This window comes from Choristoneura fumiferana, chromosome 15 (genome assembly GCF_025370935.1).
Source record: "Choristoneura fumiferana chromosome 15, NRCan_CFum_1, whole genome shotgun sequence".
Lineage (NCBI taxonomy): Eukaryota > Metazoa > Arthropoda > Insecta > Lepidoptera > Tortricidae > Choristoneura > Choristoneura fumiferana.
In genome coordinates this window covers 12,917,457-12,931,313 of record NC_133486.1, presented here as the reverse complement: position 1 = coordinate 12,931,313, position 13,857 = coordinate 12,917,457, and the positions used below count along the sequence as shown (strand labels likewise).

Sequence of the window (13,857 nt, the reverse complement as noted above, 5' to 3'; positions counted from 1 at the left end):
AGTTTATCAACATCAACGGACACATAAATACTCCTACTCTCTTCCTTCGGACTTCGGTCCTATAATAAAAATAAAAATAATTTTGTTCCTCTGGCATAACAGTTGCCTGGAGGAGTGAGGCCTCAATTAAGTTTCCCTCATGTGAATGTACAATGTAAATTACAGAATTTCTCATTTATGACTGTAGTAATATCACTATTAATACAGCAAATAAAGGCCCTACATTACACTTTTCAAAAATGGTCTTATTTATTGGTAGAGTAACGCATATATTTCTGTTTATTAAATTCGTGTAATACGAAAGTGTGCAGACTTTCTTGAAATGGAATCGTCTCTGTATTGACTGTGAATTAGAACCTTAAAAATCAATAAACCATAAAAGAATGATAAGTGAAGACACGGTAAACCGGTAAACCCACGCATCATGGGGGCGTATTGACTGTGACACACCAATTTCTCTGTACTGTTCACCGTGGCGCTGTTTGTCAAGGCAACCCGCATTTTGAGTACGCGAAAACATTAGTTCCTATTTTTGCCACCGATTATGGAGAGTTTGTAATCCTTGACACCCTCTCCCTTCGTTCGTTCACTCTTCTGCTTTACACTGAACGAACAAAAACAATAAATGTCATGTTGAAATATTTTATTTATTTGTGAAGTAAACATAGACGCCTAACCAAAGCCTAACTGTAAGAATGTCGAAAATGACTAACGTGAACTCTAGTTTGGCGTACGAAATACTATTGTATTTGAACAATTTTTATTTAGGCATGTTTTTTGTTTGTGAAGTGGCTATCGGTATATTAAAGGCGATTAACGTGTCGTATCCAGAAAATGCCCTACTTACGGAAACGGGAATTTTCAGCGCCTTGTGTTTGGTAGAAGCTTTCCGTATATTTTTGGGGCAGAGAGGAAACTTGTCTAGTAAAAGTGAGTAGGCGCTTTATTTATTTATTTACTTTAAGGTTGGTCGGCATGATAAAATAGCTTTAGCCCGCGACTTTACTGTCTTGGAAGAAAATATGCTACTTTTTAATATTACTTTACCTCAATTATTTATTACGGTATGTACCTTTTGTTTAGATTCATCCCATTTAATCCCTATCGTGAGATAATTTCCTACAAATCCTGACCAAGTGGACCTCTTTCCTGGCTTTAGGTATACATCTTTGTCACGAATAAATATTATCTTTTTCTTTTTGCAGAAGTTCCTGTCTTTTTTTCGGTGCTCTTGACTATACCTTCGGCAGTGGGGGTCTGCTACTTCCTTATTTACCAAACTTATATTATAAGGCTGGAGTACATCTGGTGCGCTGTCATGCTGATGTTCCACGCGCTAGAAATGACTTTCGCCATCCTTTTCATTTTCACTGTGTGTAAGAACCAACAGTATGACTAGAATAAGTTTAAAAGTATGTCTGTGCCAAAGAGATACTAATGCCAAAACGTGATTGACCAAAATTGCATTTACCTACTTTTTAATGTAATTTTTCCGTTTTTTCGGTTGAGGCGCCTTAAGAGCCAATAATACATGGTCTTTGCTTTTAGTTTTCAAAATTTTGATGTGGTACTTTATAAGGAGTTGGCGGCGTGCAGTAGGGAAAAATCCATTATGCACGATTGGTATTTTTCCGTTAAAACCCGTCAATTTTTTATGCAAGCAAAGTCTTGCCAGTTAAAAAAATAGTATATTGTACGACAAGAGTATAAAACGAGCCATTTTACCCAAGACATTCATATAGCCCCGAGCCGATACGGCGAGGGTGGATAGACACGTCGAGGGGAAAATGAGTTTAATGATCGAGTTTTACACACTGCTTTTCGCTTAGATTGCGAGGAAATGAAATAGCAACAGTGGAAACAATAATTCACTTTCTATGGACCTTTTATTTTTTATGCATTATTATAATAATTCTATTTTTTAATTTAAATCATTTATTATGATTGGTTTGATTGATTTTTAGTTTAATATAAATTAAAAATTATTTAAAAAAATATGAAGAGACTTTTTTGTATGTGGCTGTCGACGCCTGGTCTTAAGTTGGTCTTAGACGAAGATTTTATTTTATGCACTAGAGCATAAAAAGTCATTTTATGTCGCCTAGATACAGCATAAACACGAATTTTACGAACATGAGAAGTGAAAAAGTTTTTTTTTGTATTTTAATGAGGCCTATAAATGTCAGCCTCTAAAGGAAAATCGTAAAGGGAATACTAAGTTAGGTGCTACTTAAAGCATTATTACTAGGTATTTTAAACGCCTAAAGTATAATATAGTTTAGAAATCATGGGTTATAGTTATAGTAATCCATTGATTGTTGTGCGATGCTTAGATTTAGGGCCTTTTAACTATAATACTCTATAATGTTTCCAATATTTCGTGTACCAAATGGATTTCTGACCTTTGTGAGCTATATATTAAACATACTCAGCGGCACAAAATTTGGCCCATTCTATACGCAAAATTACCTATTACTGCATACATATATTATGAGGGCCACATTTTTGCCTCTCAGTATATTATGTAACCAGAACACATTGAAAAAACCAGAGCTAGATTACGCTGCTGATTTAGGCGTGTAGAGGCTGTACGTACCTCATAAAATACAGGTACTAAAAAGTGGTGAAACCGGGTCTTAGCCTACTTAACCTGTCCTCTCCCAGAGGCACAAATTTGTGCCCAAAATCCTTTGATCCTGTTATCCTGGCAGATGACAGATTAAGCAGAAGAAATAATTATTGTACCATAACTACGCCAAATTTATTCCTAGATAGACTTGTGTGTTTGAGACACTGTTTACTAGCTAAGCAATTAAGTACACAGGTATTTTTAAGTGTTACCTTGCTAAAAGCTTTTTATACCATAAATTCAGCATGTTTTTATATGATAAGGAAACTTCAATGTATACCTACAGTGAACTAAAAAAAAATTGTCACTATTTTATAAATTTAGTGTTGTTTACTGGTTCCAAAAAAATCTTATGTACCTATAACAGTGTTTAATTTAAAACCATGATTACTTAGACTTCATGAGCTTCCGATATTTCATGTGTCACTCATGATTACAGATATGAGGTATTTTCATCGGGAAAAGTCAGCTCAGCCAACTACAGGTAGCATCTGATGATTCATCCAAACAAATTATCCAGTATGCTCTTGCAGCAAAATCTTATTCAGACTCAAGAGTGCCGATGCGCTGCCATACTAAGGGAGACGGAGCAGTGGCTCTGCTTTGCCAAACCCCAACAGCAACCCACCTGATTATAGTCTGAAATCATCAATGTCTCTAAATGATTCTGAATTGCTGAAATGTAAATAAAGCAAATATATTTAAACTTTTATTTTACACTTCCTACAACTACTTTTACAACAACTATTCTGTGGGTGGAGTGATGTGTTCCGGTAACTTCTGGCATTCAACTTTAGTTACTTTCAGCGCACAACCTTCTGGTAGATTCCGTTCTATGTATTCAAGGTATGTGTCACATGTGGAGCCAGTAAGCTTTTGAAGGTGTACAAATCTGAAGTACGTTCGGATCTCGTACTGGACTTTGTGCTTTTTGTAGATATGTACACATCGGAGGAGAGTATGCCTCTCTTTTTCAGCTTTCCGGGGAGCAAAACTGGAATGTGAAAGTCAAAATATGTAAAACAATATCTTTGCACCAAATTTTGCATTTATAAAGAGCATTGGCATATACAGGGTTATTTTTCAGGCCTGGCCTGGATTTTTGTATGAAGATATCAGTATTATAGAATTTCGAGTCAGTAGCCCAACATCCTAGGGTGGGCACTAGACCATATTGGGGTGGGCACAGCCCACCCGGCCTCCTCTGTGTATATACCTATGATAAAGAGCTTTATATATTTACTTTCCATTGCAATTTGGAATGACGGATTTGGATTTGGAGTTCTCTCGGGGTTCATAATAGTTTTGAAAAAATGGCCCTACCCAAGACTATTGGCATATGCAACCATGTGTAACAAACAAGTTAATGTAGCACTCTGGGCACGGTAAACCAAAGGATGTGGATTCAAATCATGGCTGCTTACTAGAAAAACAATTTAACAACAACATCTTTTCAATAATTTTGGGTAAGTTATGTTAAAAGGTGATTGGAACTCGTAACAAAATCGGTTAATCACTAGTAAGTTATTTATAAAGATAAAGGTGAGGATTCATTTGTAAACCAACCTTTTAGTTACTTCTATGCCTAAATGCGAAGCGGCTGCTACACAGAACCAGGAATAGCTGAGCAGCACAGCAGGATCAATGCCTCTCATTTCCAATTCAACTTTCTTGTATAACTTATCTAGCTCCACGCCACTGGGGCTTGGGGCATCTTCAATTGTCATTGGCATTGATACAGGAGTGATAGTGGAAAGAGGCCGGAGAGCAGCATAATTTGTGGCTATGGCATTGCGTATTAGAGGCCTAGATTTCCAAATTCCCTAAAACGTAAGATAAATGAATAGTGGCCATTTCGCCCCTACAAGGTAAAGGTTATGGTCACTAATTCCATTATAGAATAACTGGAACGACATTGGCAATATCATAAATAAAAGTCTAATGAGAAACAAGTGTTTGTATCACTGTAATACATAAGTAAAGGATTATAATTAATCGTTAGAACCAATTTGAGGTTGTGTATGTTTTACCTTTATTACGTTCATGTTTTGATCAGAATAAAAGCTCCAACTATAACTTTACTAGTTTCGCTGCTTTTTAAGCTAATAGAGCCTTAATATATACACAAAACGTAGGAAATCGGGACTTCGATCGACTGACCGACTTTATTATTTATGACATTGGCATGACAGCTCTCAATCAGTATATAAAAAGGTACCTTTTTTTTTTTTTTTTTTTTTAATTCGTCCGTTCGGACAGGCTAAAGTCAGGGACCATATCGCCTCGTCATCAGTTAATACTTATAATTTATTTCAACTTCTATATATATTATTTCCATGTCAATTTAATAAAATTTCTTCAATATTTTTCTTTCCCAACGTTGTCATATCCAATAAAACTTCTTCAGTATTTCTTTCAATGTTGTCATATCCAATTAAACTTCTTTAGTATTCTTTCTATATTGTCTTATCCAGTTAAACTTCTTCAGTGTTTGCTTTCTATGTTGTCACATCCAATAAAACTTCTTCAGTTATAGTCAAGTCCGGTGTATAAATATTCAATCCAGAAAATACAAGATAATTATTTAAAACTTCTATGTAACCTACATAGATGATCCTTTAAAAATCCCTGTAAGGAAATAGTCTGACAGCTCTGATTTGACGCCTGTCAGTTGATTTACCAATTACTTAAACTAACCTACACTACGGTCGCGCTGTCATCGTTCATCCACCATTACCTCTCATATTTCGTTTTCTAGAATTTTTTTACCGTACAACGGCAAAAACTACTAGACACTGGCAAAATTGTCCTCCGATGGACAGAGCCATATTTTTTTAAAGAAACAACAACCTACACTCACTGAAACGATAGAAAATTAGGAATATACAAAGAATGAAGCAATATTATAACTTTGTACATTAATGAAACAAATTATATTTCTTTTACTGTTGATACAATGAAGTTGTACAGTGGTTCATATGTAGAATGATTCTTTATCAGCTCTTGAACAGAGAGCGGGACCAGATGTGGTTCTCCGTAAATGCGGATTAATTCGTCCATCAGCACAAGGCGCTGAATGCCGAAAGACGAACAATGATAGACTATATGATCTATGGTTTGATCCTCATTTGACTGACACAATTCACAACGAGGATCACTTATAATTTTCATACGATGCAAATGATGGTTGAGGCGAAAATGACCTAACCTAAGACGACAGATTGTGCTGTAAAAGCTTATATTACGATAGATATTACCTTTACGTAACCAAGATACAGATTGTAAGTTTACATTTAAGGCAGCATACCAAGAACCCTTGTTTTCTACTTGCACAACATGATCCCATTGTTTTTTCCACTGAACATACATTCTTTGTTTCAGTATTGGAATAGCATCAGTATATGGGAGTAGGACATCAAAACTAACATCAATAGATGGAGGAGAGTTTGCAATTGACTGAGCCAAGAAATCTACATTTTCGTTACCAGATACGCCTATATGTGAAGGAGTCCACATGAATTCGATAACAAATTTGTTTTTTAAGTGAAGCTCAGACCAAAGATCTTTAATTAGGAAAATTAAATAATTTGTATTAGATTTTACTTTATTATTTTTTATAGCTTTTAATACACTCATACTATCACTGACAATTACCCATTTACATGCCTCTTTTTGCCTTGATATGTGCTTCAGTGCACAAAGAATAGCGAATGCCTCAGCTGTGAAAATACTAGCATGTTTGTCTATTTTGAAACCAAGACCCATTTTGTTTTCGGAGTTGTATATAGCTGAAGATACACTAGACTCATTTTAGATCCATCTGTATAAATGAATTTAAAACCATTCCATGAAGCTAATTTCTCATATACTTGTTCCTTTCTGGAGAGACCATTATCAATCACAACATTATAGGACTAAATTTACTTTCATAAGGCCCATCGAAACAAGGTAAGTGGTTATTGCTTTTATGTATACTAATTTGATTTAAAAAACTGCTAAATTCAGATAGGCCCTGCAAAACATAAAAAGATTTTTGGAAAGGCAATAGATTAATATTCAAGAGTTCTTTTAAAAGGTGGTTGTCATATTCAGCATGTAGTTTTACAATAAATCTTTCCTTCAAATATGCAAGTCTTATTGTTACTGGAGGGAGATTACACTCTACTTGTAATGAAACAATAGGAGTGGTTTTAAATGCTCCAGTCACAACGCGCATGCACTTATTTTGGATTTTTTCTAAACTCTCTATAATTTTATGGTCTGAAGCAAAACACATAAACCCATATTCAAAATGACTGCGAACTAAAGATTTATAAAGCATAAGTAATATTTTGGGTCAGCCCCCCATTTTGTACCACGCAATGACTTAAGGATATTAAAAGCTTTATTTGGCTTTGACTTCTAAATGCTCAGCATATTTTTTCCAGGATAAATTGTGACAAAATATGACACCCAAAAACTTGGTATCTGTGACTATTGGCAGAGGTGTATTATTATACAATAAAGAGGCAAAGTAGCTTTAGATTTTAGACCAAAAACGACAACTTTAGACTTAGATGGATTAACTGCGAGATTTTAATAAGAGAGGTAATTATGGAGTTTTGTTAATGCTAAGTTTTAAGTTATTTATTATTGTGTTAGAATTATTTCCAGATAAATATACAACAAGGTCATCGGCAAATTGTAAATTTTTGATATTAGGACCCATTACCAAATTTAAGCGACGTATTACAGAATGAAGATCAGAGGGATAAAATTCCACCCTGACAAACTCCTATGGAAGATAGTCGAGGACCAAACAATTCACCATCATACTTCACAAACACTTTTCTACAAGATAGAATTTTTGAATCCACTGTACAACTTTAAGTGAACATATATTTAACAGTTCTGTACATAAAATATCAATATTTACATTGTTAAAAGCACCAGTAATATCAAAAAACACTGAAATAAGTTTGTTGTTATTTTTGATGCTTTTCAGTATATCTAAATGAAACAAAGATATGCTTTCACGTGCTGAACGATTGTTTGGAAGCAATCCATTATGTTCTACATAATATTCAAGACGCTGCTTAAGTAATTGTTCAAAGACTTTTCCTGCGCATGATGTCAATGTTATAGGACGATAAGAGTCTGGATTAAACCTAGGTTTGTCAGATTTAATATAGGAATGATGCAATCAGTTGTCCATTCAGGTGGTATGTCGTTTTTTGTCCAAAGTGCATTGTAAATATTTAGTAAAATAATCAGACAACTCTCTGGCAGTTTTTTGAACATCATATATGGAATTCCATCTAAACCAAACGAAGTATCCCTGCGTGAATATATTGCAGATTTCAATTCTTCAAGGGTAAATAAGTTTATGATATAATCATTGTGCGGGCTGGAAGGGATTCAAGAGACAAACTACTTACATTTTCCACACTATCAGGAGTATATTTTGCAAGAAATCTAGAATCCATTCATGATTACTATTAGAGTGTCGAGGAACATAAGTTTTATTGAATTTGCGCATGAAGCGCCAAATTACTGACAATGGAGTAAACCGATTAAAAGAAGTGCAAAGATCAGCCCAAGAATTTTGTCTTTCTGTTTTAATAACAAGTTTTTTCTAGCTTGGAGTTTCTTAAATTCTAGGTAATTTTCTAAAGTAAAATTTTGTTTAAAATTGATGTACGCCTGTTTGGAGTTTTGAACAGCTGTGGAACATTTATCATTCCACCATGGAAGATTAGATTTTTTCTTAGATTTTCTAACAGTACAAAAACGATTAGGACTATTTGTCATGGGACTGGGACCTTTATGATTCGGTATGGACTCTGTGACAGCACACATTAGGATATTCGTGAACAAATTGTAGGCCTCAAGAGGCGTGTAAGAGTCGAACTGAAAGTTATTTAACTTACACTCCACATTCTCGGCATACATTTGCCAATTCACCATTTTAAAATTGGGTGAGTGGGCAAATGTACTCCATTTACGTTATTATTTACAAAATTATTTACATTGTTATTTAGAACCAAATTGATTATTCCAGGTAGATGATAACTACCCAGAGGATCGTCGTGGACTGACCAAGTACAAAGAGGAGCCAACGATGGAGAAACTATGCTAGATCCAACGCATTAGGACGCCAAGTCATAGAGCCCACAGTAGTGGGTGTTACCATCATTTAAAAGTACCAGAAAATTATCATCAACAACATCTAACACAGTACGACCACGTGATGAAGTAGAACAACAACCCCAAGACGTGTGATGAGCATTAAAGTTGTGTTGGGGCGCGGGAGGATTATATTTTTATATTTAATATTAAATGGGAGAGAAATTAAACGCGTCCTCGCAGTTCCTTGTCGGTCGTCCATTGACAATCATTTTATTTTTTTAATAAACCTCTCTGGACCATAGACAATATTACATGCCCTTTCTTAAAGATAAAAAAATAAATTTTGACATTAATGACATTTCAGTGACATTTCCATATTTATCATTTGGACATTGTATATTATTATTTAAATTATAAATTTGATTATTCAATTAATTACAATACAATTCAATTAAACATCTTACTATTGTTAATAAGAGTTTATAAAATAAAATAATACATGTCACAATTTTAAATTAAATTATCAGTGTTAACATCGTCATATTTGGTGTTTTTTAGTTATAAGCTGTTATGTAATTTTACAATAAAATATAGTCACAAATCCAGTTTCTTTGTTTGTTTTAATAATCTTCCTCTAGAGCTATACCTCAACTCAGGAGTATTGCTACTGACCGCAATATCCATCATTTCAGGTAAGTTTTTTATACTACTAGAGTTAGAGTTTGACTGTATATCTGATGGAGACATGACTAATTGATTTTCAGATAAAAATTGGATATCTTGACCGTCCTCATTGACTTCTATAAATAATGGAGACTGTAAAGTATCAGACTCGAAACACGAGCTAGACATTGGACTTATGATTGACTGATTATTTGACAAATTATTTTGATCACTTGACGGACTCAATACATTATTATCATTCGATGGACTTTGTACATTTTCCTCATTCAAAGAACTTATTATATTATTTGACTGACTCGACTCGACAGACATAAAAGTATCATTCATCGAATTAGTCTTGGAATGATTACTTTGACTTTCATTTATATAATTTGACACTTGATTTTTAGCATTAATTAAATAGTCTGGAATAAAATAATGATATCTCACATTATCCTTCCCCTTCAAATAATTTTCATACTGACTTGAACATTGACTTTTAGACTCAATTTCATCATTTGACTTTGACTTATGTTTACTGACTTTAAATGTTCGACTTGACTGTTCACACTGTGACCCCGACATTTTTTGACTGTTATTGTTTACAAGACTGTGACGATTATGACCATTTGACTCATTGACTTCATCATTTGACTGTAATAGACATGACTTATACAACTTAATATGTTGTGTATTTCTTCTATATACTGTACCATTTTCACCTTTCACTAGGTATGACCTAGGAAAGTTTGACTTAGACAAAATACATCCTTTTGACCACGCTAGATCTTTAGGACTTTTCTTATAATATACTTCATCATTTGGATGAAATTCTTTAGGTTCACTAGCACTTTTATCATAATATGACTTTCTTTTTTCCATTATTTCAGACTTATCTTTTATATGATCAGAAAATTTGACAATTTTAGGTTTCAAATTATTAGTTTTTATAGGTAATTTAGTTCTTAGTATTCTCGACATAAGTAGTTCAGATGGAGACTTTAATTTTCCCCTCGAAGTTGTTCTATACTGTAACAGACCTATATAGAAATCTGTACCTGAGTTTTCACACTTTCTAAATATATTTTTTATTATTTTTACAGAAATTTCTGCAAGACCATTGGACCTTGGCAAGTGTGGACTAGATGTAATGTGCTCTATATCCCAGTCCTTTGTGAACTTTTGGAACTCTTGAGAATTGTATGGAGGACCACCATCACTCACAAGTTGCAGCGGGATACCATGTCGAGCAAAAATTGACTTTAAATGAGTTATGACTGTTTGACTGCGATGATCAGTGTTTAAATGAGCTATTTCAATATAATTAGAATAGTAGTCCTACTACCAGAAGATATTTTTTATTATTATAATCAAATAAATCTGTAGCTATTTTTTGCCATGGCAAAATTGGCTGTTCATGACTTAATAATGTTTCTTTTGTTTTATTTGAACTGTATGTCACACAAGCTTCACACTGTCTTATTTTCATTTCAATATCATGGTAAATATTTGGCCAAAATACTACCACGTGCCAAGTTTTTGGTTTTTTCCATTCCCATGTGACCTTCATGCAATTTTTCCAATATTTCTGACCGCATTGATTTGGGAATTATTACAGACTGATTTTTGAAAACTATTTCATCTATTACATGAATTTCATCACGACTATTCCAATATGGCAAAGTTAATGGGTCACATTGTTGTTTGCTGTTTGGCCATCCTGTCTTAAAGTATTCTTTTAATTTTTGTAAGACCATGTCTGACCCTGTATGACACACAATTTCCTGTAATTTATTCTGTGTTATAGCTAAATTAGAAGTTAATAATTTAATTTGACGGATCATTTTGTTCTCTAAGTCATCAAAATCAGATTCATCTACCTCTGTGTTCATAATTGGAGCCCTTGACAATGTATCAGACACATACATTTCAGTGCCTTTTGTGTAAGAAACTATTAGATCATATGACTGCAATGTTATCATCATTCTTTGCAGACGTGCTGGGACATCTGAAAGTGGCTTCTTGAACAGTGTTACCAGAGGCTGATGATCAGTTTCTACATGAGTAGTTTTACCATAAATATACTGATGAAATTTTTTGCATCCAAAAACAATTGCATATAATTCTTTTTCTATTTGAGCATAGTTTTGTTGTGTTTTTGTAAGAGATTTGGAAGAGTAAGCAATAGGGTTTTTCCCATGAAAAATCACTGCACCTACAGCACTTTGACTAGAATCAACTGACATTCGGACTGGTTTTTTAACATCATAGTGCACTAGAACAGGTGATTGACAAATTAGTTGTTTTAAATTAAAAAATTGCTTATCATGATTATGCGTCCACTGCCATATGTTTTGTTTTTTAAGAAGATCTCTAAGAATACTGGTTTCATGAGCTAAGTTGGGTATATATGAACCTAAATAATTTACCATGCCTAAAAATCTTTGGAGATCCTTGACATTTTCTGGCTTAGGCATTTTCATGATAGCTTCGACCTTAGAATTATCTGCTGAAATACCATTTTTGTTAAAAATGTGTCCTACATATGTTACTTCTGTCTTACTGAACTGACACTTAGACCTATTAAATTTTAAGTTAACTTCTCTAGCCTTTTTTAAGACATTCTCTAACCTTTTATCATGTTCTGCTTGGTTTACACCATATATCAGAATATCATCAACAAATATCAGAACACCAGGTAGCTCTCCAAACAAATCTGTCATAATTCTATGAAAGATTTCACCACTTGAGTTAATGCCATAAGGTAATCGAAGAAACTTATATCTGCCAAATTGAGTACTAAATGTGCAGAGGTCACTGCTCTCAGAGTCTAGTTTTATCATCCAATACCCAGAATTCGCATCCAATTTGGAAAAAACTGCAGCACCAGCTACTTTTGATCGCAAATCATCTAAGGTAGGATAAGGAAAGTGAGGTCTTTTTATTGCTTTATTAAGATTCCTCGGGTCAAGACAAATTCGTAATCCTCCATTAGGTTTCTCTACTGGTACTATAGCATTGACCCATGGAGTTGGCTTGGTTACTTTCTGAATGACCTGCTGTTCTTCCATTCTATCTAATTCGGATTTAAGTTTAGGGTGTAATGCAAAGGGAATTCTGCGTACCGGGCAAATTTTTGGTGTAATGCTATTGTCTAAATCCAAATGAGCTTCACCCGGTAAACATCCTAACCCTTCGAATACATCAGAGTAATTCTCAATGATTGCTTGTACTGACCTTTGGTTAGTATTTTGTGTATTTGTAAGTTCAAACAGTCTTTTAACAATACCACAGTCCTCGCAAGTTTTCCAGCCCAAAATTGTCGCACACTTACATTTAACGACAGTAAACATAATGTTGACACAGCGTCCATTGTCAAATGAACAATCCAGCATGACCCTACCTAAGTTTTCAATTAATTGACCTGAAAATGTAAAAATGTTATCATATGCACTTTGAATTGGAATTTTAATATTGCAGCTTTTTTCTAATTGTTGCAAAATATCTAGTGAAATTACGTTAATATCTGCTCCAGTATCAATTTGACAACTAAATCGTTGGTTGTGAAAATTTAAATTAATTTTCCAATTTGATGAATTATTATCATGGCAATTATTTACTATATTAATTACATAATCGTGTGAAAAATTATTATCATTATTAATGTCAGATTCATTTGAATTTTCTAAATTAATAAAACTTACATTTCTGTTATTTTTACTTTGGTCTTTGTAGTAACAACATAATGCAAAATGGTTTGGCTTTTTGCAAATTGAACAAATTTTCCCTTGTGCTGGACATCTGACTCGATGCTGCTGGCCACATCTTTTACAGACTATGTCGCTGCCCTTTGATTTGCTGTTTGCCCTGAAATGTGCTGAAAAAGAATTTGTAGGTCTTTGTTCTCGACTGCTGCTCTTGTTCCGGTAATTTCTTTGAAAGTCTGGCTTGGATTTGATCTTGTTGGACGTCCTGGAGTAGGATTTCTGCTTGTGTGGGTATTTCGATATATTGCTTGAACTATCTCTGATTCTTCATTTCCCAATTTTTTCGATCTTTGACACGATAATTCCATTGTTTTTGCGACTTCTATTGCTTCATTTATGTCTTTTAACTGTTTTTGTAACAAATTTTCCTTGATTTGATTATTTCTTATTCCGATTATGAACATGTCCTTGACTAACGAATCTTTTATGTTTTCAAATTTGCAACTGGTTGATAGATTATTTAAGCATGTTACATATTCATCCAAATTTTCGTTTTGTTTTTGAAACCTTGTGAAAAAATTGTATCTCTCAACGGTTGTATTCTTGTATTCGTTAAATTTTGAATCGAATTTTTCCAATAAGGAGGGTAGTGTTTCTTTTTTTATGTCAACGTTAAATGAATTGAATATCTCGAGTCCTTCATCTCCAATGGAATTTAAAAATATCGCTATTTGCTTTTGATTTGGTACG

General features: G+C 33.9%; 1 protein-coding gene and 1 long non-coding RNA gene across 2 annotated transcripts; one reads left to right on the top strand and one right to left on the bottom strand.

Moving 5' to 3' along the window:
- Positions 1-3,325: 3,325 nt before the first annotated feature.
- Positions 3,326-4,793, bottom strand: LOC141435637 (small ribosomal subunit protein uS10m-like). Its single transcript, XM_074098376.1, has 3 exons — positions 4,660-4,793; positions 4,196-4,452; positions 3,326-3,623 (listed from the first exon to the last, which is right to left on the bottom strand). Exons 1-3 carry the CDS (start codon positions 4,672-4,674, stop codon positions 3,374-3,376), a joined length of 522 nt encoding a protein of 173 aa, XP_073954477.1. The 5' UTR covers positions 4,675-4,793; the 3' UTR covers positions 3,326-3,373.
- Positions 4,794-5,642: 849 nt separating this feature from the next.
- On the top strand, positions 5,643-6,226 carry LOC141435636 (uncharacterized). Its single transcript, XR_012452203.1, has 2 exons — positions 5,643-5,910; positions 6,011-6,226. It is a non-coding gene; the product is annotated as an uncharacterized lncRNA (long non-coding RNA).
- The last annotated feature ends 7,631 nt before the right edge of the window (positions 6,227-13,857 follow it).

Bases quoted from the DNA above. Each gene is read 5' to 3' on its own strand.
- LOC141435637 (XM_074098376.1), bottom strand. The intron at 3,624-4,195 runs GTTGGTTTACAA...TTCACATTCCAG, and splicing joins GGCATAGAAGTAACTAAAAG to TTTTGCTCCCCGGAAAGCTG.